We start from the raw sequence: 25,625 nt of genomic DNA, 5'->3' as shown, positions 1-25,625 counted from the left end.
CTCGGTGCAGTAGGTCGGACTCTGACCCGGGCTGCTGTGGGTGTGGAGAGTGGAGAGATTGGCATGAATAGAGCTTATTCTTCTTCCTTCAACTCCTGATTTGTGACCATCAAGTGAGGGGCATGAGAAATGGGAAGATGCTCTCAGCTGGTATCATGCAAATCCCTCTTACAAATTCATCTGAACACATAAATCAATGAGTAACCAAAGTTTCATTTGAATATACATAATTATACTCCAGTTTACTAAACATTTTATACTGACACAAGAGGAGGCCTCTGAGTTGAAACATTTTGACTGGACTGATTGAGTATTTGAAGGATTGTTCTGCAAACTCTTTGAACTGGATGCCCAAATCTTTCATCTGTTAATAAATGATTAATACAGTCATAAATAACAGTGAGAGGGCAAAATAGTTGTTTTCGAAATAGCCAAAAATATGCAGATTTTACTTTCTTATATGCAACTTCATTGGACTAGGACTGTCTGGAGACAGTACGATCAATTAAAATAACAAAGGTCTTTTGGATGAATATATTGTATCTACTTTTTAACAGTTTTCCTTGTGTTAATTGTGTAAAGGATCTGAATATCTCCTCTTAAGTTTCTGTTTTAGTGCTTGTCTTGAAAAGTTAGTCAGAACTGTCAGTTTTGAGAAACCATGCTTCCCATTTAAAGACTCACTTACATGGCGCACTCTAATCAGGGGCAGAGGCAAAGGACTGATTTAAAAAAAAGTGTGTGTGTGGGGGGGGTCACACGTTGCATGCATTGGTGCATCGTACAAAGTTTTCTTACAGTATGAAAAGCCTGGAAATGCATTGCATTATGGGCTCTTTAGCCATGTATTGCACATTGCACATTAGGCCACCTTGACACTTTATTCTGTTTTATCTGAGATAATAAGGGAACTTTGGTGACTTTTTCATTTTCTAATTTTCTTCTTACTTATCACTTCTGAACTCCAGACATGAACTTGGAATTTTTTATTTGACTTATGAACAGTAATTTACCCCCCACAAAATGTTTTAATTTCCTTGAGAAAATGTCACTTTTTCTTATATCCCTCAAATACTGTATAAAAGTATACTCATGTGATTTTTGTATATAACAAATTCTTATTCCACACTGATGAACATGTCTTTATACAGTATATGAGTTGTATTTGTAATTAATCGGGATTCTCACATGCATGATGCTCTTAAAAAAAACTCTGATTTAAGACATGTTCTTTAAAATGTTGTTCATGTTCTTTATATAATTTACAAGAAACAACATCAGCAAATAAGTATTTCTGCAGACTAAGCCATGCACCAGGGAATATACAGTCACATCTATTTACAAGCTGTAACATTGAAGTTATGTACAGATCAATGCATTAATAATTATATCTAATGATATAATAACGTTTTTTTTTAAATGTCTTCTGCATAATGAGTCTATATATTTTTGTTTTTGGTACTTGAAGAGTTCTTTGGACGTTGTAGGGGTAGCCTACTTGTATGTAAGTTATCAATAACGGACTTTGACCTGTTTGGGGTCTTACTTATTTCATATAAGCTAAATATCTGATTATTTACCACTGCTTTCCTGGTAATAACAGATATGATGAAATGGATTTTGCACTAGGCTATACAACGTAGTGAGGGCGGGCTGAGCAAACCTGCCACTCCCCGCTCAGGCCTTCACGGACGCGCGCCTCTGCTCATGCGCGCTGCTGTCACGCTCCACAACCGACAGGCACAGAATTCCAGGGAGGAAGTCACTGAGATTGGGAACGAACAACTTTTCCAGAGGTGCCAAAACACAAAACCAAATCCAAACCAGACACGAAAGAAAGTCTGAATACGGCTATTCGGCATTGGGAGCAGTCAATATATCAAAGTTTGGAGTATGGACTAGAGGCGGCGAGTCGCAGCAGATGGAGGCGGTGAGAAGTTTGGTGTTTGTCGGGGCCGTGCTACTCGGAGTGACGGGCGCGTTGGGCAGAGAAGGTGGGTAACTTTCGCTGCTTTCCTTCTTCTTCACCATTCTGAAAATAGATATAGGTTACTACCTACGTAATAAATATTATTGGGATGTGTCGGAGATATTGAAGTGCATTTTGAAACTTTTACTTGACTCAAAAGAGGTTGATATTTTCCAGCTTGGACCACATTCCTCCGTAAGTCCGCAGCCCTCGTCACTAAAGTCACTGCTGAGGCTCTTGGGATTTATGAAGCGATGATAAGGAGAGAAAGAAATGCCACCTGTCACACTCTCAAAGTAGCTTTTACTTTTTGGACTTAACACTCAATGTAGCAACTTGTAGCACGGTTGTGTTGCACAAACACTGTAGTAGAAACAGGTACGGGAAATTTGAGAACCTGCTTTGCAGCTTATAGGGGACAGATAAGCACTGATACACTGAGTGTGAGTGCAGGCGGGCGATAGGCTGGTTTGCTCTGCGCGTAAACAAAAACAAACCAATAACAACAACAGGCAGTGCATTGTGTGCCAGGGATCATGACGATGTCAATTATTCACTTCTGGCTCCAAAGAGGACATTGTCTGATAGAGGACCACTTGTCACACTCAGAGTTTGAGAGCATGCCAGTAAAACAAGAGCTAAATGAAAGTGCAAACAAGTGCATAATTTGCAGTAGGCTTACAGTCGTTTCAAATCGGGGGTTTTATTTTGAAAGTTTTGATGTTGCTTGAGAAAAGGAGGGTTCAATAAAGCATTGACGTTTAGACTCATATTGCATTTTCATTCTTAAGTTAATCACTTCTCCTTTCTGCTCTACACATGAGAACCTAAACAATCTCTGCAGAAACACGTTTATGCTTTTTAATCATAAATGCCAAACATTCATTGATTTGAGTTTTTCTTAAAAGGTTGTTTTGTGCTTCCTCTGTTGAATGTTGTTCACAATTAATTATTTTCTACAAGACCAAACAGTTATTTATAAGAATAATAACTATTATTTTTCAGCTGTGGTTTGTTGTCATAGTCACATGCGTGGCCCTTTATATTGCTGGAGATGTTAAGTGGAGTCAAATGTCAATAAGTGCGGCCAGATGTTTTTAAAAGCACTTAATATGTCGCACACCGTTTTTTCCCTTTTAAATAATCAATAACCTGCTGAGGAAATAGGTCAGTGCAGAGCTTTCACATAATAACCATGATTTTGAAAAAGACTTCTACGTATTATAATGAATCAATTGCTACTAAAGTAGTTATGGATTAAAAAAAAAAAGTCTATGTCTGTGGCTACCCCAACATCCATCCTACTACACACACTGACAAAGCCCATAGTCCCAGGTGAAGGGATTTCAAAATACGACTGCATTGTTGGTGAGAACAGGTTGGTGCACTTTGCTCCACAGTGTCAATCTGCATCAGTGCAGTACGAGCATTGTGATTGGTTTGTGCGCAACACATCATGCACAAGCAGAAATTTCTCTACTAATTCAGTAACTAAGTGTTGTTTTTGTCTTAACACACTCTCATCCTGCAGCCAACACGCATCTGACTTCAAAGGTCAGCTGCTGTTTTTTTTTTTCTTTTAGTGGTCAGAAATAATTATTTCAACATCCTCCCCCCGTGTGAGAACATAGTTTATTTCTGTGTGTGTGTTTGTTTGTGTGTGTATGTGTGACGGAGGGTCCAGTATCCACAGGGTTCATGTTCTTGTCACACTCCAGTGCCCCCATTGAGTTAGACTCCCAGCAAAGTGATTAAGCTGTCCTGAATGGCCGTCAGTGGCAGCAAGGTTAACTCCGCAAGCAGTGACTCACACGACTGTGCGTCAGTGATCCAGCATCATCAGAAACTGTTGACACATTTCTGTCTGCCTTAAGTTTCTATCGTTTCAGAAACGCACCTTCACCTTCTTTTTGGTCAAAACAATTTATAAAACATGGACTTGATGTGGTATTTGTTGTTGCACATTTACTGCCAAACATCAAGGGACTTCACTAAAGCCTTAAACCCTGGATGTGGTATTTGTGAGTACGCCAGCCATGCACCAATCAGATTCCATAATTTAAAAGTCTATTTGTTCCAAAAAAGATGAATTATATTTTCCTTTTTGCCACTCCAAAACAGTAGCCCACACAGTAAGTTTCAATGTCCTGCCACCATAGACACTTCAGATCTTTTATCTTCCACTATAAACTACATAGAGCACATAACAAACTATTATGTTTGTGTTATTCATCACATGTCAACAGCTAACAACAAAAGAGCAGGGCTAGGGGAGAATCTAACTTTGGTCAGATCTGAGCCACACAAAACAGTTTAGCTGCATAAATCTTTGTCTCTGAGTCTGAAACTAATTTGTGGAAAAGAAAAAGAGAATATTTTTGGTACAGACTTGGAATTTATTCTTGGAATTATTTATGCTCCCTTAAGATTCCACCCTGACTTTCAAATTAGGTTCTTCTGTGTGTTTTGCTCACATTTAACAAAGTGTTCTAACATAACAATTATTTAATAATAGAAACTATAACGAACTGTCAGGTATAGTAAGAATCCACTTGCAATGATCATTTTAGCGATAATAAGCTGTTTGTTTCTTCAGGATTATAACAGTTATAAAAGTAAAAAAAAAAAAAAAAAGGCAAAAACAAACGAACAAAAGAACAGTGTTGTTATGTGCTGCATTTTTCTCATTAGGTATTTGTCAACACATTTACTCATGAACTTAAGGGCGCAAATGTCCTTCATGCAAGAGGAGCAAAAAGCAGCTTCCATCTTACAACGTTTAAAGTTCTCACTAGCCGCTGAAAAGAAATGAGTAAAAAATGAGCTCTGGTCAATGCACCCATCTGAAACCCAGCACCCATATTAAAATCAACAAGTTTCAGGTAAATTACCATGAGACCAAACAACCAAACAACAAAAGTGCAGTGAAGCAGTAAGTGGAACACTAGGATCAGCTGGTACTCAGGTCTAGGTTTTATTAATTCATTTATGGATTTTTTTTAAATAATCGAAAATTGCACAAAATGTTTTGTAAGTAACCAAAGAACGATTTCAAAATCAGTTTCCCCCGTAGAAATTAAGAAAAAGATTTGAGTTTTTATTTGTTCTCTTATAATACAAATAAATGTTATGAGAGGCTTCTTTACTCATTGAAAGGTGATCATGACATGTAAAACAGTTGCAGCAGCTTTCAAACTTTAGAGAAGAACTCTGCTGGACCTACTTTGATGCCTCTGTGTCGTTTGTATTTGTGTTTGTAGTCTCTGCATGACAGGCCGAATGAGTGAGGAGTTCACGTCTGACACTCCAGTACAGTACGATCCTGTTCTGCTTGTCTGTTGAGCAATACCTGTTTTTTTCTTCCTCGACTGTCGAGAAAGGGGGTTGTTCAAGAAAGGTTAGGAGAAGTTTTCAGCTCATGCGAGAGGCGTTGCTAAGATTAGTGCTGCGTTAAAATGAGGAGCAACATGTTGAATCTGTGGGATAATACACTGACAGAGAAAGTCCTGATGGGTCAGATGTTGTGTTAATGTTTAGCTTTGAAGGGCTCTGATCCATCAGAGGAAAGCCTGCAAAGGATCCTGTCAGCTGGTCTATCTGCAGGCTTTCCGCCGTGGATCAGTCGGACTCCTGCAGTAGCGTCACCGTCATCATGTTTGGGTCACTTGGCGTACACACACTGGTAAACACAAATGCACACTCCCTGTGTTGCCTGGCACGCAGCCACGTACAGGTGTGGCTTCAAGCTGGCTTTCAGTTTGCAGACACTCATACAAGCGGCACATGGATACAAAACACACTCAGTTTACAGTCACATCCACTGGAACAGGAAGTCAGAAAAGACCTAATCAGTCACTAATAACTCTCTGAAGATACAATCTGCTTTGTCAAAATAGCCAACAGCAGCATTCAAAACTCTGGAAAAAGTTCTCTCAATTCATGGAAGTCGTCTGGGCTTCTCAGAAAACGCTCAAACTAGACAATTAGTCCTAGAGAGAAAAGGTATCACTAAATAGGTAATAAGGTTGGTATTAATCATTAACTAACATAACGAGAAGTGAAAAATCAGCTTTCTATTTGATTGCTCACGTTGCACTAAAAAGAAAGTAGTGCTATGATGGGTGTTACTGATGCTGTGATAGACACGCAGAAGCTGTTAACATCGCTCTGATTACAAATCAATTGTTACCTTTTTGTAACCTAGATTTGATGCAAATGGTGGTGTGCATTTTAATCGGACAGTTTTCCTATTATTGTATTTCAGAAAGTTGCTTTAAATCCCCTATTTGCATTATCACAACATATTACTAGATAAATTCGCAACAGTATCGTATGATAAGGATCTTTAATCCGTGACTGCATATGTCTTGTGTGTTTGACAGGGTCAGGTTGTTGGTTTCAGATTCAAAATGATCAAATCAAAGTGCCTGTCGGCTGCTCTAGAACCTCATGAACTCAGCAAATTGTTTTAACATCTGTCCAAACCAAATAACAGGACATTTCCGCCTACTTCACACCATGATTTGCCAGTGCAAAGGAGAGAGAGTCGTCGCTGTACAGCCTGTTCTTAGCCCCTTTTTTGTCCTTTACTAAGCTACTGTTTACTGTTCTTTTAAAATTCTTAATCGACACTGTAATGGCAATCAATTCCTCAAGGTGGCTGATCTTAACAACTGTCAAAAAGTCAAACCTGCCTCCTAATTTAGAGCAAAAAAGTGGAAATAGATCACAATAAATTCTGGTTCGTGTGTGGTTAGGATGTCAGTGTCGCAAAGAGATTGTCTTGTAACCTGGAGGGTCACTGGTGGCTGACATGTCTGAACTACACACCTTGTTTCTCTCTTTTGAAATACATACATGTGTGTCATCTTTTAGATATGCGAAGACACACACTCCTGTGAAATGAGCATTTCCAGAGTCCAAAATAAAAGCTTGGCTGTGACTCACAGATTCGCTAGAAGAGCTAATCAACAATTTTTGAAAACAGGTTACAAGAAAAGATGAAGGGATTGGACTTATAGGAAGGAGGCAGAGCCAGTGACAGCCGGCTGATAGAGCAAAGTAGTGATAAAAGAGCGAGTATTTTAGTCTTGGGGGGGGGGGGGGGGGGTTGGGCAGCTCCCCACAAGGCCGAACACACACACAGAAGCACACTCAGACGTTGCTGAGAGACTTTTGGAGAGCAAACAATGTGAGAATGAAAGGAGAGGAAGCTGAGAGCTGGCTTTACACACACTTTTAAGAAATGGAAAAGCTGCTCTGTTCCGGCACATTTACCTAACTCCTGGAGCTTGAGCTATGTGTGTTTTGTGTTTTTGTATGTCCAGATTGCAGGCTTTTTTAGAGAGCCCCTTTTTGTCTGATATTCAGTTATATTAAAAGCATGACTCCCCTTTTGGCTTGACATAAATATTTTCCACGATGATATCACTTAATGATTGGTCATTTGATTTTATCTGTTTGACACAGGCTGCATTGACTGGTTGTTTTTGGCAGCCGCTCTTTGAATCAAAGACCCATCTGCTTGTCAGATTGTAACGCAGACTTAATTTACATCATCCTGGTAAGACTGCCGGAGCTTTTTTATGTGTCAAGTTCTCAGCCATCACCAGGAAAGTTTACATATGCAGGAAGCACACATGTGATAAGAGCACCTCATGAGCACAGATCTCCTGAACTTCTTTGCCCTCCTGCTGCCAGACAGCGCTTACTGTACTGTACTGTACTGTACATACTGGAGATGTATCTGAGGCGTCTTCTCCCAACCGAGGGACAGATATAGCACAGGGAGAGGAGGGGGGGGGGGGTCGTCTTAAATCAGGAAAAGTGGGTTGACTATTGAAGGGCTGTTGGACAGGAGCCAGAGGAAGTCATTTATAACCCCAGCAGAGGAGGGACGGCCCATAGTGTGTGACTGCCTGCTAAAGTATGGGAGCTATGTGCGTATGAGTAGCACAGCCCCCATGAATTGTCGAGCTGTATGACCCTGAATGTAACGCTGTGCATGACCCACTGTGGGGGAATCTGTGCTCTCTGCTGCCAGTGGAAAATATACCATACACACACTCAGACACACACAGAGGCAGCGCAGATGGTGCGTGTTTCAGAAGACCACATTCAAGGCCGCTTGTAAACAGTTACACAGTCAAAATATGAGGATTCCAAGTAGATCTTCAATATAGAATGATCTGCCTTTAGCTTTGAGTCAACAGTCCCAGTTGGTTGTGAGTAACCAATGTAATTCTTTAGGGAGTTATTTTGTCTAGAAACTGCTTAGTTGTTTATGATTGTGCAAAGCTAATTTTGGTATTTAATGACCGACAAAATAAAAAAAACAATAAATGATTTGTGGTGGAAATACTGGAGCATTACAGCTGACAACCAGGAGAAAAGACTCATAGAGAAAGTTTTTCAGTCACAAGGTTGTTGTTCTTCTTTCAGTAGAATGTATTCTTTGTAGGCCAATTGTTTTCATTGCATTACTTTCAGATACTATACAGCTTAACTGATTGGATTACTTCAGTACAGACTCAATAACCACCGCATGTCTCAGTTGTCAAAGTATGGGAGAAAAACTTCTTCATTATGTACTCAAATTCAAATTGTTACACATATCCTGAAAGCTGATTTCACCTTTTAAGTTTGAGAACATTATTTTGCAAAGTCTTAAAAAAGGATTCTTTATTCAATGTTTTGAAGTTGTAAGGGTTTTTTTTTTGGGTTGCCAGTAAGGTCTTTTACCTGCTTTCTGTCAAGTGTCTTAAGATAACATTTGTTATGAATTGGCATAATACAAATACAGATTGATTGAGATTCATTGATTTGAAGTCTAAAGCAACATTTCAACTCTTCCAGAGGTAGACATTGACTTCTATCTTCCTGCATTGTTTTTAAAGGCTGATGAAGTTTGCTTTTTGAAATGATTTTGACTGACACTTTACATAAGTTGCTCTAATAATAAGGCATGGCTATTGAGCAATACATCATTTGACATGCGTCAGGTCATTTGTTATCTCTGTTGCAGTATGCCTGGGTACAGAAATGAAGCTGGCCCTACCCTCCAGCCTAGAAAATCACTACGAGACCCTGAGGCTTCTCTACACCGGCTGCAAGGTCGTCCATGGCAACCTGGAGATTACACACCTTCATGGAAACCCTGACCTCTCATTTCTACTGGTATTTACGATGTGGTAGCTGTAATGGATGTGTACAAGTAGCCAAGGATGAATAAATAAATGTGTAATATAGCTGTTATTACACAGGATTCAATAATGTTTTTAAAGATGAGGCTGAGGTCTTTACTTTTAAAAATAAGAAGAAATATCAAATAGAGGCAAAACATTCTTTTGGTTAGCTTTGGATTTTTTTTCATTCAAACTTCTGTTGCCTGCACAGACTCTTATTTTGACTCTCTCGATCTCTTCTTGTTTAGGGGATCGTGGAGGTTCAGGGCTATGTACTTGTTGCTCATGTATCAGTGAGTGTGGTTCCTTTGGACAACCTCCGGATCATAAGAGGCAGCCAGACCTACAACTCCAGCTTCGCCCTGGCTGTGTTGGATAACACTCTGGATGGAAGGGGTCTCCACACCCTCAGGCTTCGTTCACTTACAGGTCAGAAACTCTAATTCTATAGACAATTGGTTGATTGCCCAAACCAACTATGACCTGTCTTGGCTGGTGTTTGAGCTGTGTTGTTTTTGCTCGTTCATTCTGTTTATTTTCTGAATCCTCTCCCTTGCAGAGATCCTGTTGGGTGGGGTGTATATTTGGGGGAACCCTCAGCTTTGCTTCCCAGATGCCCAGAACATCATTTGGAGGGACACTTTGGGCGAGCAGAACATCCATGCAAGGCAACAACGGCTGCAGCCTCGAGCCCCCGAATGTGAGTAGCAGATTGACTAGAAGAAAAATACTACAGGAAAGTTTTCACTTTTTCAAGGGTAAAGGGTAAAGTACAAAATAGCAAAAGATGTACAGGAAATTGCAAAAGCAGTCAGTTTGTGGGAAATAGAAAATAGTCCAGTTTAACAGTTCATTTTACACATTTATGAATTCAGATAGATAGATAATTGATAGATAGATATATAGATCTAACCGAGAAACCTTATCAACTCTACTCATTCTATAAAGGGAAGTCTTTAGCTCACTCAAGCACTACCCGAGGGATAGCAATGTTAGTCCAGACCATAGACTGTAAAAAAAAGAAGACTGAAACAACTTTAACTACAATAGAGGCACTTAATCAGTTTCTGTTGGCAGTGAAAGCCAAAAAAAAGCTCAATACAAGCTCAATTAATTTACCATATTTGATCTAGAGTTAAATAGCCTGACAATAGAGGGTCAAGTCTTGATCTAATTTGATACTGTAGAATAAAATCAAATTAAAAAAAGGACATTTCCATCAACTCCAGCTAGTGCTAATGAGCTTATAGTTGCAAAAAAACATGCTACACTAAAATAATGAAGCTGTTTATCTCAAGTGCTCATCTTCATTATGTCAGAATAGTACATTTTTGCTTTAAAGCATATTGATGGTGTGCTAAGCTCAAATCGATGTGCAGTATTATTTGGTGTTGACTGTTTGTTTTTTTTTAATCATAAAGGTCCTAGTTGTGCCCCTGCGTGTGGGAAAAGCTGCTGGGGAGAAACTGCACAGGATTGCCAGAGCTGTGAGTTAATACCATGTGCAGTACAGTGGCACTTAAAGATTAAAGCTCAGAGCAGGAGATTTATTTTTTTCATCTCTTTTTACAGTGACCCGTATTAAATGTGCGTCGGGCTGTCAAAGGTGTAAAGGTCCCCTACCAAATGACTGCTGTCACATGCAGTGTGCTGCTGGTTGCACAGGACCCAAAGACTCAGACTGCCTGGTAAACAACATAAATACACAAACACTTATCAGTGTTAACTCGTTGTGTTGTCAGACAGCCTTTTTCTAATTCCAAAATAACATGTCCTTTCTCTCCAGGCTTGCCGTCACTTCAACGACAGTGGTGTTTGTAAGGAAAACTGCCCTCCACCCACAATCTACGACCCCGTCACCTTTCAGTCCAAACCCAACCCAAACAAGAAGTTCAACTTTGGAGCCACCTGTGTGAAGACGTGTCCCTGTGAGAACCTTTTTTTTTTTTTTTAAACTTATCTGTACAAAAAGCTGCAACACAGTGTTCAGGTAGTGGCCAGTCTGCAGCTGCAGCAGTGATTCATGATAAAGTGTTTGGCTGCAGGGCATCCTCGATGACAGCATAATGCTGACAGTGGGGAAAAGATCATTTTATTCTCTCACTGCCAAGATTTCCACACACATTCCATGGATTCAAACCTGGCGACGTTACAATCACATTCCTGGAACAGCGCTACTAGCTTCTTATTTCATCTTCCCATTTCTGATTCATTCGCTTTTTCGCTGTAAAGACACCTATTAACCTTTTTCTTTATCCCTGTCTGTAGATAACTATCTGGCTATGGATATGGCCTGCACTTTTTTTTGTCCTAAAGCCAACCAGGAAGTTATCATCACAAACCCTGACGGAGACGAGATGCAGAAATGTGAAAAGTGTGAAGGAGACTGTCCTAAAAGTGAGAATCTTTGAATATTTGTGGATACATTTGCATTTATGCTGCTGCTGGTTGTTTCATTGTGTAGGGAGAATATGTTTTTGGCACATAATAAATCCCTAATACAAATTGAGCATCAGCTAAATGTCCCAGCATGCTTGAGTATTGTTGCTGTCTCTATCCACCTCTTTATGGCCACAGTGAACCTAACAAAAAGATACTTCCAGCAGGATTACATCATGTCATAAAGCACACATCATCTCAAACTGGTTCTATGAACACAATAATAAGTGCAGTGTTGTTTAATTGCCTCTAGAGTCACCAAATCTCAATCCAAAAGAGCCGCTTTTCAGATGCAGGAGCAGGAAATTTGCAGCAGGAATTCCCGTTTTTACAAATTTTGCAGCAACTGCGTGATGATGTCATGTCAATATGAACAAGATGTCTAAGAAGTTATTCCGCCACCTTTTTGAATCCCTGCCCGAAATAGTTGAAGCTATTCTTATGTCCTAGTCACTATTAGGATGGTGTGACTACAAGGTGTCGCTTTAGAAAGTCTAAAGGAGAAAAAAAACAACTTGACCTTCTGTGACTCAAATATTACTAAACAAATGTGAAGGGTTCAGTCAAGTTATGCATTCAGCACGTTGCTTACGTGGCGTAATTGTTACATGTGCTGATGTTCTGATGCATCACATGTTGACGATACAAAGTGAACCAACCTGTCCCTGACGGCCGTGTTGTTTCTGTTGTTGTTGTTGTTGTAACTCCTGCAGTTTGTCTCATGGATCCTTCTCCTCCTCACATTGTTAGACATCTTACCTAAAGCATGTCCCTCATAGATTAAAATAATATATAAGTGTTTAACAATTAAAAACACTTCAATTGTTGTTTTACCTTATAGATGATTTGTTAATGCAGAATGCCGTTTGTTTGTTTCTTGTTGATCATTATTTTCCTTTTTTTTGTAATGTCAGTTTAGTGTCTGTTTTTAAGACCACTCGATTGAAATCTGATGTCATGCTTTGTTTTTTCAGTGTGTTATGGTCTAGGTATGGACAGCCTCGGTGTCATAGACAACCATGGCATAACCATGGTGACGTCATCTAACGTGGAGCAGTTCAACAAGTGCAAGAAGATATTTGGTAGCCTGGCCTTCCTCCCTCAAAGCTTTGCAAGGTAAGAGACTAAATGAAAACAATCGAGTATATACTGTAGAACACTGACACAGTTTAAAACTCTTTTTTTTTATTTTTACTTTTACTTCTACAGTTTCTTTGTGTCTCCATGAGAAACTGAGAGAGCTGCCTTTGTTCACTTTTTCTCTTCGTTGGTCGAAAGCAAATCATATTAAATAACTTGGGCAATAATACAATGATAAATTGCAGACATGCTGTAATATACAGTAATAAATGATTCAGTGTTTATCAAACTGGCTCCCTAGTCACTCTGTGTTAATGGATCAGCCTATGTGACACCAAGTGAAACTGAGATGTCATATTCCTGATAAATCCTCTTGCTTGTGCCAGCAGTCCTTTTAAGAGAGTGTGAAATGTAAACACACCTGAGATAACCAGCACCTGTGGAATTTTTTTTTCTGTCAACAGAGATCTTATAAGATAACTGCCTAGGAATAATCAAGCGCTAAGGTGCCTCATGTTTTTTTGTAAAATTGTCTTAAAAAACTCTGTCGTCGTTGTTAAGGGACCCTGTGACCAACACATCAGGCCTGACCCTCGAGCAGCTGAGCATGTTCGAGAAACTGGAGGAGATAACAGGTATTTAACCCTTCTTGAGTCTTTACAACGATAAGGAAATTGGACGATGCATTTATTTTTAGACTGAAAGTGATTCAGAACTATAGCAAATGAAATTTGTTCTGCAGTATCTGTGTCATTTTCCCTAAAACACTACATGCATATATGACCGGTGTACGGAGCACACTATGACCTATTAGAGTGCTAAGTCTCTTTGTCTGATTTTGACTTGCAGGTTATCTATATGTTGAAGCTTGGCCAGAAGAGTGGAGTGACCTGAGTGTGTTTGAGAATCTGAAGGTGATCAGAGGCAGGACGCTCTACAAGTAAGACTCTCTGATTTGTATTCTGTCTTTCCGTCTTGTCTCCATATTATATTATTATTGGTTTACTTTTTAATTCAACACTTTGTCATTCCAACTGTACAAGTTTGTCATCACTGCAACTTCCACTAGGCTGCCCTTCCACACTTATTATGTAACTTTGTGTCTTGGTTTGTGCTCTTCTTTTGACGATCACACTCTTGATCGGTTAAAGCAGTTTGTTCATTTCCAGGGTCATAAAGGAAAATTATTAGCCAGCGCAGCGGTTCATGTCTATGAGTTGCTTTCCAGTGTAACATGCTCTAACTAGGTCATACTGATAAATGTTGGATCTACTTGCCTGATACTGTTTAACAACAAGCTCCCAAATGATGAGATGCACTGTTTCTCTGTTGCTTTGTTTTTCTTGCATTATTGCTCATTTACATTAAAATAAAATTTCAAACCTCCTTTGGGACTTGCTTGTAAATGTTCCCACCTTTCTTCATTGAACTTGTATTGATTCCTTTATTCTGATTTTTTTTGTTGTTTTTTGAACTTCTGTTTAGGGGTGTGTTTTCACTTGGCCTCCAAAATCTTCACATCAAATCTCTGGGGTTGCGTTCACTGCGGAACGTCAGTGGAGGTTTGGTCCTGTTGCACAACAATTCCCAGCTGTGTTACACCAATTCACTGCCCTGGGATAGTCTACTCCATCCCACCCAGGGACCCCACCGCATCGTCAACAACAACCAGAAACCTGAACTCTGTGGTTGGTTTACACACATATTTTATTGAGAACACCGCAATGCCAAGGTCCATTAAATAATTTTATAGCTTGCCCTTTGATCAGACACTTAATTTGGCAGCTATCTGTATCCAAGTTTATCACCTCTGCAAGATACTAGATTTTTTTTATTATTGCAATATCTTAATCAATCTGCAAAATTGACCTTTATGTCAAACAACATTCATGCAGCTTTGAGCAGCATGATAAATATTTACCATTAATAAGAAAGTCAGTGCACAGTCCATCTTAAGGGTTTTTAAGATGTCTTATTGAAACTTTATGTTACTTTGCAACTTGGGCTCTGACAAAGATAATAAACACACTTGCAGCACAATGAGTGTTTTTAACAAAACCTACAGTGTGTGTCATGCCACTCACTCTCTGTCCATGTGTCTGTATCCAGAGGCAGAGGGTCGTGTTTGTCACCCGCTGTGTACGGGGGGCTGCTGGGGCCCCGGGCCCAGCCAGTGTGTGTTCTGCAGGACTTCCCAACGTGGTTCTGAGTGCATTGAGCAGTGTGACATCTTCCAAGGGTAAAACATTTTGCCTTTGTGTTTGTGTATGTGTATGCATGTGTTTGTGCATGTGTGCGTTTGTGCGTTTGTGCGTGTGTGTGTGTGTGTGTGTGTGTGTGTGTGTGTGTGTGTGTGTGTGTGTTTGTGTGTGTTGGTCAGTGTTGATGTGTGCATTGCTGTGCTTATACCAATGGATAGCAAGGTGATGATGTTCTAAATGATCTAGGATATTAGTCCTCCTGTTAAATATAATGAAAAATCACAAATTGGCCTAAAGGGATTTATGCAGGTTGGATGGATTTAAAGTCAGTGCCTATTTATTTATTTATTTATTTAAAATAAAGACAATGCACATGAATGGACATAAATATATAAACTTGACAGATTGTAGCCATGGGCTTAATTATGCTCTTGGCTTTATTAAGCTCTTGTGAGAACACTGTGGTCTCAACATGCATCTAATTAATGACATATCTCTAATATGACACAGAAGTAAAGTTAAATCATTGAAATCCATTGAAGGTTTTTATTTTTATTAGTTGCCCTGTAGTGTGATGATATACAAAATACAGTTCAAGGGGAGTCAGTTAGCCTTTCTCTGTTACAGCAAAGATAGCAAAACCTGTCTGCAGGTATTTCTAAAGTTAACTAATTAATATCGTATCTTATCTTATTAAAATAAAAATTGTTGAGGGCTATGTGTTGGGCTATTTCTTGGCTAATGCTAACTTTAACTTCATAATAAACTGACAGATGTGAGAGTGTTAGTAATCTTATCTTGCTCTCCACAAGAATGTATCCAAAAAAAAAAGAAGCAGTTTGAAACTATTATGTGTACATTGTTTGTTCAGCCCTTTGTGGTTCAGAGCACATCCTGAGCAGGCAGTTATCTGCAACACCCTTTCTAAAAATGTATGTCCTTTACGACAGTGTCAGGTGCCTTAGATAAAAGCATCCAACAAATTCTCTGACTGTGATATGGGATGTTATGTTTCATCCCTGCATGTGCATGTGTTTTTTTCAGGTCTGTGCGTGAATACACAGATGGATCTTTGTGCGTCCCCTGTCACTCAGAGTGTCGACCTCTAAACGGCTCTGCCTCCTGTCACGGCCCGGTAAGATGTCCCAGCAGATCTCTGACTGTCACGCTGATGAAGAAACATCATCTGCTGCAGCCCTGTTTATTTCTTTGTTTTTTACTGCTTTCTTTAAATTTAAGAATCCGTTGTGACTCCAAATATGATTTATTTCAGATAGTGTGTCTCAAAGCAATAATAATTCGGAAACTTTTTCACCACTCACTGCCTGTCTCTGATATTAAGACCATCAAATAAATTGCAAAAAAAAAGGGCAAGAATATGAATCATAATACATATATCCCGTCATACCTGTATGGATGTAGGTAAAATGTTCTTTATAAATTGACTTATTTTTCTTGTGTGTTTTCAGGGTGCAGATGATTGTGAAGAGTGCAGAAACTTCCAGGATGGCGACTTTTGTGTGGATCATTGTCCCAGCGGCATAAAAGAAGATCAGCAAACAGTATGGAAGTACAGCAATGCTACTGGACACTGTCTGTCCTGCAACACCAACTGCACTCTGTCGTGAGTCAACACCAATGTCACACAAAAGCACACACTTTCTGGATTTTTTTATTTATTAATTTTGGGACTACAAGAGTTGTTTCACACCCAGCACTTCTATGTTTCAGCTGCACTGTGATGGATGAGAGGGGCTGCCCCGTTGACACCAGGACAGGGTGAGCTGCTTCACCTTTTGAACACAAAACTGATGCCTCTCTGCGAGTGACTAATATACATTTTAAGTACTGTATGCAATTAAGCTTAAATCCAATCCAGACTCTCTTGGAGTTTCATTTGTTTTACTGTGTTTTCTGTTTAGACCGGGTACAACCATTGCTGCTGCAGTGGGCGGTGTGGTGCTTTTCTTTATCCTGCTGGCTTTGCTGGTCTTCTACCTGAGGAGACAGAAAAAGCTGAAAAGGAAGGAGACGATGAGGAGGATCCTGCAAGAACATGAGGTGAGCAATGGACATGACAAGCATTTGACTTTTATTGGGTTTTTTTGTCGAAAATTGTAAACTTAAATTCTAAATCATTCGTCAGACATGTGCTTCACTTTTTACAATTTTTACAATGTCAGTTTCAAGCTTACTCTTCACAGTGTTTAATACATTAATCTACATTCTGTTTCCATTATGTGTACAGCTGGTAGAACCTTTAACACCCAGCGGTGCCTCACCCAATCAGGCTCAGATGCGCATCCTTAAGGAGACTGAGCTGAAAAAGCTCAGGGTGCTGGGTGCTGGGGCCTTTGGTACCGTTTACAAGGTATAAGCCATTTCATTAACATTCTGATTTAGCATTTTGTACTATCTACTGGACATGTGATAGTTCCCTTTACGTCTTTGGACAAGGTTTTGATGATCTGTTGTGTGTTTCAGGGAGTGTGGGCTCCGGATGGGGAAAATGTTAAGATACCGGTTGCGATCAAGGTGTTGCGAGAGAATACATCGCCAAAAGCCAATAAAGAGATCCTTGATGTGAGCAAGATACACACGTGTGTAAATTTACAACACATGCAAATCCAGTTTGAAACATCCAAACAGCTTTCCTCTGTCATCCTCAGGAGGCTTATGTGATGGCAGGAGTGTTCAGCCCCTATGTGTGTCGTCTGCTGGGGATTTGTCTGACCTCCACGGTGCAGCTGGTCACTCAGCTGATGCCGTACGGCTGCCTCCTTGACTACGTCAGAGAGAACAAAGACCGTATCGGCTCCCAGTTTCTCCTCAACTGGTGTGTCCAGATTGCGAAGGTGTGTTAACGAGAAACAGGGTATCATCTTTGTGTTGGGTTTCCTCTACAAAGTCAGTGTGGTATCATCCTGTATATTTATGGACACATGAAGTTGTGTGTGATGGATATGTGTGGTTGTGGTAGGGGATGAGTTATCTGGAGGAAGTCCGGCTGGTCCACAGAGATTTGGCTGCTCGTAACGTTCTGGTGAAAAACCCAAACCACGTGAAGATCACCGACTTCGGTCTGGCCCGATTGCTCGACATAGACGAGACTGAATATCACGCTGATGGAGGAAAGGTACGTTTGAGCAGTGAGTGGCTGGATGAGCATCAGCACAGGGGATGTTCAAATGTATTTATTTATTTTGTGTGTTTGTTCTATGTTCCTCCAAGGTGCCGATTAAATGGATGGCCCTTGAGTCCATTCTGCACAGGAAGTTCACACATCAGAGCGACGTGTGGAGCTACGGTGGGTGTCACTCGAGGCTAGAAATGACATTGAAGACACAATGTTCAATGAAAAGTTTAGAGGCGTTTTTGAAAGTCAAAGTGTTTCTATTAACAAGACTGCAAAGTTGATCTTATGATCTAATTCTAATACAAGAAGGTCTTCGTAAATGTTTCATTTTATAAACTCATGAAAAAAAATTGAGATGCTACAGTATCTTTTGAAATTCTAAACGAAATTTGGTGCTCCATTTATCAGCACACATCATCAGTTGAATGCTACATTTTGAGGCTACAGACTGCTGTTTTGAAGCAGCCGTGGCTCAGTGGTCGAGTGGTCTTTCAAATGGAAGGTCCCTAGCTACTACCACACGTATCAACATGTCCTGCTCAACGAGTTTGAATGGTTTAGTTAATACTGATGGACTCTTTACATAGCAGCCTCTGCCATCAGTGTGTGAATGAGTGAAAGTCACCTGCAGTGTAAAAGCACTTTGAGTAGTCAGACAACTAGAAAAGCGCTATCCAAGCTCAAGTCCATTAACCATTTTCGTCAGACAAAATGTATTTCATTTATTTTTCTGATCAATATGAAAACAATAAATGTAAATGTCATCAGTAAATAATCAATTTTGAAGTTTGTTCATTTGAGCTTGAAAAATTGTGCAGCTATAATTGTAAATATAAAACTGATTCCTTCTCAGGGGTGACGGTCTGGGAGCTGATGACGTTTGGTGCTAAACCCTACGATATGATCCCAGCGAGAGAAATCCCGGACGTTTTGGAAGGAGGAGAAAGGCTTCCCCAACCTCTCATCTGCACCATCGATGTCTACATGATCATGGTCAAATGTTAGTTGTTCCTTCACTGCATTGTTAGCCTGACAGATGTCCATGTTTTAATATGTTTTGAAGATGATTGATTGGCTGCTTTTTTATGTTCGGACGGCAGGTTGGATGATTGACCCAGACAGCAGGCCGAGGTTCAAAGATCTGGTCAATGATTTCAGTGCCATGGCAAGAGATCCACCTCGCTTTGTAGTTATTCAGGTATGCGTACATGTTACTTGTGTTGCAAATGTTTGACATGTTGTTAATGTAGCCTCTTCTTTGATGTTTGCTTTAAGACGGTTAAAAAGAAATTATTACAGACATCCAGATAAACAAATACTTATGACTACTTTTTTTTTTTTTTTTTTTTTTTTTTTTTTAAATCTGTGTTTTTCAGAACGATGAGCAGATGAGCTTGTCCAGCCCAGTGGACAGCCAGTTCTTCCGGATGCTTCTGGAAGAGGAAGGAAACAATATGAGGGAGCTGCTGGATGCAGAGGAGTATCTGGTGCCTCAGCCAAACCTGTTCCCCAGGACTCAAACAGACGGGCCTCAAGCCAACGGGCCATCAAGACACCAATCATACAGGGTCAGTGGGGGAGGACTATGTTTTTGACATCAACTATATTTTCGAACTATCCTGGCTACTCAGAGCTTACCACAGGTCCAAGCAGTGCATGTACATGTTTTGTAATTATCGTTTTTACCTTGTATCAGAAAGAACATATTGACTTTGTTCAGACAACTAAGAAAATGTGATTCTGTGAGAATTGATATACTGCAAGACAATCATGTATACTCCTTTTCATGGCTGTTCGACATTAACCCCGTCTTCATCTTTTAACCTGCTGTCAACTTCTTCATTGGCCAATCCACTTTTATGGTAGCCAGATTCATATCATAAGTGCCAACATTTCATTGCCCTCTGTTCAAAGTTTGGATATAAAGACTAAGGACTTTTTTTGGTTAACTGTATTTTTTTTGTATTTTTCTGTAGTAATTAATAATAGCAAGATTTTTTTCAGTTCTATTACTGGCTTTAGTGATGATTAAGTCGTTAAATCAGACATATATAATCTGGTTTACTTGTTTCATAAACATAACTATACATGTAACATGACCATTGGCTTAGGTTTCCTGGTTGGCAGTCAGATGGACTTTCTAAACTTCCAGTGTCTGAATCAACCCTCTTGTTCATGTTTTCTCTCCAGCAGAGCAGAGATCAGGGCTTAGATATCGATCCTTTCACCCCCAACGGTCCTCGAAGCATTTACTCGTCTCTAAGCACTCTGGGCCGTAGCCAGTACCCAACCTTGCCTTCAGGAGCCAGCACATCAAACGGCATGTGGACTTCTCAGTACCCGGCACTGGCTCGAAGTCCCTCAGCCGGGGGCCAGTCTGACTCGGTCTTCCTTGACGAATCTCCAGACGACCCCTCCATACCCCCGGCCAGCCCTGGGCGCTACAGCAAAGACCCCACCTACTCCAGCGGAAGTCAGGGGGACCTGGAGACGGATGGGCCAGTGCAAAATGGCTTTCATCTTCCAAATCATCTTCACCTCTCACTGCCCAGGCGGAGTCATGGGTATAATCATAATCATGCTTTGCCAGGTGAGCACAGTAGGATTTCTGAAAGAATTTATTGTAAAGGACGATAGGATAGATAATAAATCTCTCATCTTTCTTCCTCCATTTGTCCAGAATATGTAAACCAGGAGATTCAGGATCCAAGGCCAGTGATTCTCGAGCGTCCCACCACGCTGCCTCGAAAAGGTTCCAGAGCAGACCGGCGCCTCCCAAATGGTCTGAGCTCTGGTCACAGCGTTGAAAACCCAGGATACCTGGTCCCCGCAAGTACTGGGGCCTCTACTTCTCCAGCTTTTGACAACCCATACTACCTGGACCTCGTGGCCAAAGCTAGAGCTGTAGCTGGGGCTGCAGGGCTTGACGGCACAGAGGCACCGGGAAGGGACAGAAGACTTCAAAGGCATGTGAATGGGTTTGTGACCCCCACGGCAGAGAATCCAGAGTATCTGGGATTAGCGGACACCTGGAGTGGATACACCTGAGGGGGACGAACAGCACGATGAACTCAAGATGAGTCACAGATTGTGCTCTACAGAGGGGAACGCAGGAGCGAGAGAAAGGGAAGACGAGTAGTTTGTCGTGTCAGAAGTGAGCTGGGTATGTGATTGATTCTAAGAATGGTATGTGCATATGGAAGTGCATCTTTCATTGCTGAAAGAATACAAACCGGTTGAGCTCTGGAAAACAAATCACCAAATCACCCAGCCGTGACGCACCACGAGTCAACAGTGTAGCATTAATCTGGTGTCTGTGGCATCATTTGTATTCCTGTCTTCCTCTCAGCCTCTCTCTAAATGACTGTAAGTTCATTCAGCCTGTGTTTATGACTCAGAACTTGACAAACTAGATGAGTTCACATCTGTCAAAACTGACCACAGTACAAAAAATCCAATTAGCACAGAATCCAACATTGAACTGGGCTAACAAAAGCTGATTTCTTTTACTGAAATGTCTGCGTTTGTTTCTATTACTTGTGAAGCCTTTTTGGATTCCCTTCGGCTCCCTTGTGTATGTCTTGATGCGCTAATAACCCCAGCTAAAAGAAGAAAAACACTTTTTATATTCTGTTGTATAGAATATATTTATATGGCAGAGTCACACATTGTAGGTGATGCTTAGTATTCTGGTCACTTTGTCTGACCTGATGGGGGTCTTCAACACACTCAAAAGCCATTTTGTTTTTCCCAGAGAAGGCCCTGCAGCCCATCTGGCCAGTGAATTTGCTCCCTGAAAGAAAGGCATCCTGTATGGAGAAGACAGAGGCATTGTGTCGCACTGATGTATGTGGTGGTTAGTGTCTGCTGCTGCAGCTACTTTGTGGTAAGGCACATGAGATACAAGGTACGAGCAGAGTTTTGAAGCTGGTACGAGCAGAGTTTTTTAAGCTGCAAACCTCATTTTTGTTTTGTTGTTTAAATGCAAAGTGAACTGGTGGAGTAACAGCCAACTTTTCAGGCAACGCATGTTGACATAATAAGACATAAAGAAGAGTTAGTGTGTTTAAAATCATGTACAATGCACTAGAACAGAATACTGCGTATGCTGTCTGAGTTGTAAGCCTTCTTGTTTTTGTGGCCTTTTTACTGTGCTAGAAAGCACTACAAGCTATTAGTGAATATATCGCACAAAAAGTGAAGAATTAGCATGTGGACATACATGCGTTTCCTACCCTTAATTGAACAAAGAGCAGATCGCTGTTTTGTTTTTGTAAAAGTGAGCAATGCACCAGACACTGAAGCTGAAAGTGAATCTGAGGAGTTAGAGAACATTGCTCTGCTCAGTTTGGATAATCAATGCATGGCTCAAATTCCACTCAGCGAGAACACACTGGAACACAGTTAATAATCAACAGCCTTTTTTTTAAGAGGACATTTTTTCATGTTAGCTGGAATTGGGCGGAGATGGTGGGCAGGGGGGGGGGGTGTAGAGTGATTCTCAAAGGAGCCATTGTCAGGCCCTTGTGTTCTTGTTGTAAAGTCAGTGCTCTCACAACTGGCACATCCCAAACATCTGACGTCACAGCTTTGAAAAGTAAGACGAGTGTGTGGCAGAAATCTTTAGAGGGGCTAAAAACAATAGACTGGGTTTTAAGAAATGTTCTCGTACAGGTTTTGAAGAATTTTGTTCCAGAAAGTTATTTATGGCAAAAAAAATATACCAGATTTAATTTGATCATGTTTTAATAAAAACATATCTGGCCTAAGTTACCATCTGATAACCTAGAATAAAATGATTATAATTATTGAATAAAAAAGACCATACTTTTTACATTTATAATTACTAAACATAAAAAAAAGTGGATAATGTCATTAATTTAAATAAAACCCTCAATAGGTTGCTGACCTCGATCCAAAGACGTCAAATCTCCAAAATCTTCTGTGGACAAAAGCAGGAATTAGATAATGATAATGTATTTTTACATTCTATGATATTTTGAAAAGATACAAAAAAAACCCTTAAAGGATCTTTTAACTCATGTTGTAATTAAAATGCACCTCCTGAAATAAAACTCTTGTACCACTAAATTCTTAACATTTCCAAAAGTATATTTCCAAAACCTGTGAGTTGGAGGATTAAAGGCTTCTATTCTGGTGTTTTAAACATTCAAAAAGTACTTACAAAAGATATTCACTGGATCAAAGTCACATTTTAGCACATCTCACACGTTCCCATTTCCTTAAAAATGTGATCGTTTTCAAGTATATTAAAAAACCACTACCTAATACACAATCACATTTAATGTCCTTGTTTTTACACTGAATACACTGCAGAATCTCTTCGATGAGTACTGGGCCGATCTCTGTCAACATTTATTCTTTCTCTGTTGTTTTTGTTCCTTTGATATAAAACCCTTAATTCGGTAGAGAGCCTCAGGACTGGCCTTGACTGGAGTCAGGTGTCCCTGTTGAAGTGAACTTGTTGTTTTGCCCTTTTTAAGTTATATGATTGAGCAGAAGAGTAAACTTGAATGTAAAAAGGGGCCTGTGCCTATTTTTGATTAATTCTGTTAAACATGTACAAAAATTTTTGTTAATAAGTCTCGAACATGTTTTTCATCCAGGAGTTAGCCCAAGAGGAAGGAACTGTTAACCAACAGGTGTGTGTCAGGGGTTACACATTAACTATCTATCATTTGTCTTTAGAAGCTAAAGTATTTTTTGTACTTTTCATGTGAATATTTTGATACCATTCACAGTTTGTGTGATTTTGACAGAACATGAATAATAACTTTTGGAGGGAGTTTTTTTTAATGCATCCTTTACTCTGTGGTCAGTAAGTCCCATAATGTAAATGTGTATTTTATATATATATATATATAAATAAAAACAATCCTTTTGGTAGCTAATTTGATTGAACACATTGTGACCAGTTGCTCAACTATGAGATGGAGGGGAGGTACATAAAGAACATATTTTATGAAGAAATGGTCATTTTATATTGAATTGTTGTATTATGTTATGTGTGCCATTAAAAATATATAAAAACACATAAGTCTAGATCATTTTCTCATTTTTCCAGAGACTGGATACCCTTATTTTGAAATGTGCAGTTCTGTTACTGTTCTCTTTGTAACACTGGACCTTTCATTTGACCTGATTTAAATCCTGAGGTATTCACAGGTTAGTGACCTGAAGTCATAAAACAATATCAACAGTTAAAACACACAATTTCAACAAAAAGAAAACTTAACTTAAATAATATCACTAAATATCAAACCATATTTCCAAATCCATGTCCTCATGACCACTCAAACCAGCAGAGTTTAGCGTGACTGTAGTAATGTAAGAAAAATATTTCATACCTATTTCACGTCAGGTATAAACTGAGTTTGAAAAGCAAAGATATGACAGCCTGTTGCATAGGCTGAAACTATTCTAATTGTCTCCACTGTATTTTTTGTACGAGAAGATTCATCTGAACACTGTTAACAGACTATTTGTCACTTTACGCTAATTATTAAACAGTGTTTGTACAGGAAATATTCCATCCTGAGATATATGAGTCATAAAAGCTCTTTCCACTTTTTTTAAATGGACTGTAACAATTCGAAAACACTCAAAATGCAGAGGAGAGTCCAGGCCGAACATTAAACATTTGTAAGAGATAGCTCTGTAGTTAAATGTTACTGGGTCACACACAATGAAGTAGAATCCACAAAATCCAAAATTCCAAACAAATCTTAAGACTGGGCAAACAAACACAAGGAAAACAAGGCTGGAAAACTAAGGAGACAATGCCAAGCTGGCAGAGGGCTGGTGGAAACACAGGCAATTACAAATAAAGCAGGAAGTGAACACAAAACACATGAAAACGAAATGGTCGACTCACAACCATACACACTTTCTTATAACTTATTGTCATTGCTTTGATTCATACGCATGTAATTCCATTAAATAATGGCCGCATGAGTCCTGATTGAAATGTACGGATTAGGTATGAGTGAAGTTTTGATTTTTATTATCCACCCTTGCATTAAAAAGAATAACAGTACAAATATATTGAAATTATTTCAGTATTCAGTAGAATGCCATATAGTTTTTTTTTAAGCTTTTTAACTTGCATGTATCAAGGATATGACTTAATAATGTCAGAAATTAAACAGTGAGTTGACAATCACCTTTTAAAAATGAGATTATTTTCCCTCCAATAAAAACTGTAATTCAAACCCAGACATTTTTTGAGGTAATGTTGCACTTTAAAAATGTCCAGAAGGTGGCAGTATTGTCATGAAAAAACAACACCTGTACTTTTATATGTTACACCCATTCAGCCACTGCTGTCGGAGTGAAAAGGACAACTTTACATTACACCTAAAGTCAAAGAGTGATGATCGACCTTATTGAACTATCATTAAATCTTCAGCTGTATGAGCCCCCTGAGGTGGTTCTGTAAATATGGTGGTTTTCTTGTCACCTTAAACTGGTACATGACCTACTTAGACTTAGACTTAGACTTTCTTTATTGTCATTCAAACTTGTACTTTACAGTGCAGATAAGAACGAAATTTCGTTGCATTTGGCTCGTTGTAGTGCAGGATAAAAACAGCAGC

General features: G+C 39.6%; 1 protein-coding gene across 2 annotated transcripts; it reads left to right on the top strand.

Moving 5' to 3' along the window:
• Positions 1 to 1,716: 1,716 nt before the first annotated feature.
• erbb2 (erb-b2 receptor tyrosine kinase 2) lies at positions 1,717 to 24,067 on the top strand. 2 transcript variants are annotated; one of them, XM_020639025.3, is made up of 27 exons: positions 1,717 to 1,994; positions 8,994 to 9,145; positions 9,402 to 9,582; positions 9,713 to 9,853; positions 10,575 to 10,640; positions 10,726 to 10,841; positions 10,940 to 11,081; positions 11,422 to 11,550; positions 12,567 to 12,708; positions 13,234 to 13,307; positions 13,522 to 13,612; positions 14,158 to 14,360; positions 14,782 to 14,911; positions 15,918 to 16,008; positions 16,343 to 16,497; positions 16,605 to 16,652; positions 16,796 to 16,934; positions 17,122 to 17,244; positions 17,358 to 17,456; positions 17,543 to 17,728; positions 17,854 to 18,009; positions 18,105 to 18,180; positions 18,863 to 19,009; positions 19,110 to 19,207; positions 19,386 to 19,577; positions 20,203 to 20,599; positions 20,690 to 24,067. In XM_020639025.3, exons 1-27 carry the CDS (start codon positions 1,922 to 1,924, stop codon positions 21,055 to 21,057), a joined length of 3,915 nt encoding a protein of 1,304 aa, XP_020494681.2. In that variant the 5' UTR covers positions 1,717 to 1,921; the 3' UTR covers positions 21,058 to 24,067. The 2 variants fall into 2 exon arrangements, with proteins under 2 accessions (XP_020494681.2, XP_020494672.2); XM_020639016.3 differs by having other exon boundaries at positions 20,200 to 20,599.
• Positions 24,068 to 25,625: the final 1,558 nt, after the last annotated feature.

Source organism: Labrus bergylta, chromosome 21 (genome assembly GCF_963930695.1).
Source record: "Labrus bergylta chromosome 21, fLabBer1.1, whole genome shotgun sequence".
In the NCBI taxonomy this organism is placed as follows: Eukaryota; Metazoa; Chordata; class Actinopteri; order Labriformes; family Labridae; genus Labrus; species Labrus bergylta.
This window is presented reverse-complemented; position numbering and strand designations above follow the sequence as displayed.

Coding starts and splice junctions, on each gene's coding strand:
- erbb2 (XM_020639016.3), top strand. CDS start 1,922: ATGGAGGCGGTGAGAAGTTTGGTGTTTGTCGGGGCCGTGCTACTCGGA. Junction 14,361..14,781: donor CCAGAAACCTGAACTCTGTG/GTTGGTTTACAC, acceptor GTCTGTATCCAG/AGGCAGAGGGTCGTGTTTGT. Junction 16,009..16,342: donor CTGCCTCCTGTCACGGCCCG/GTAAGATGTCCC, acceptor GTGTGTTTTCAG/GGTGCAGATGATTGTGAAGA.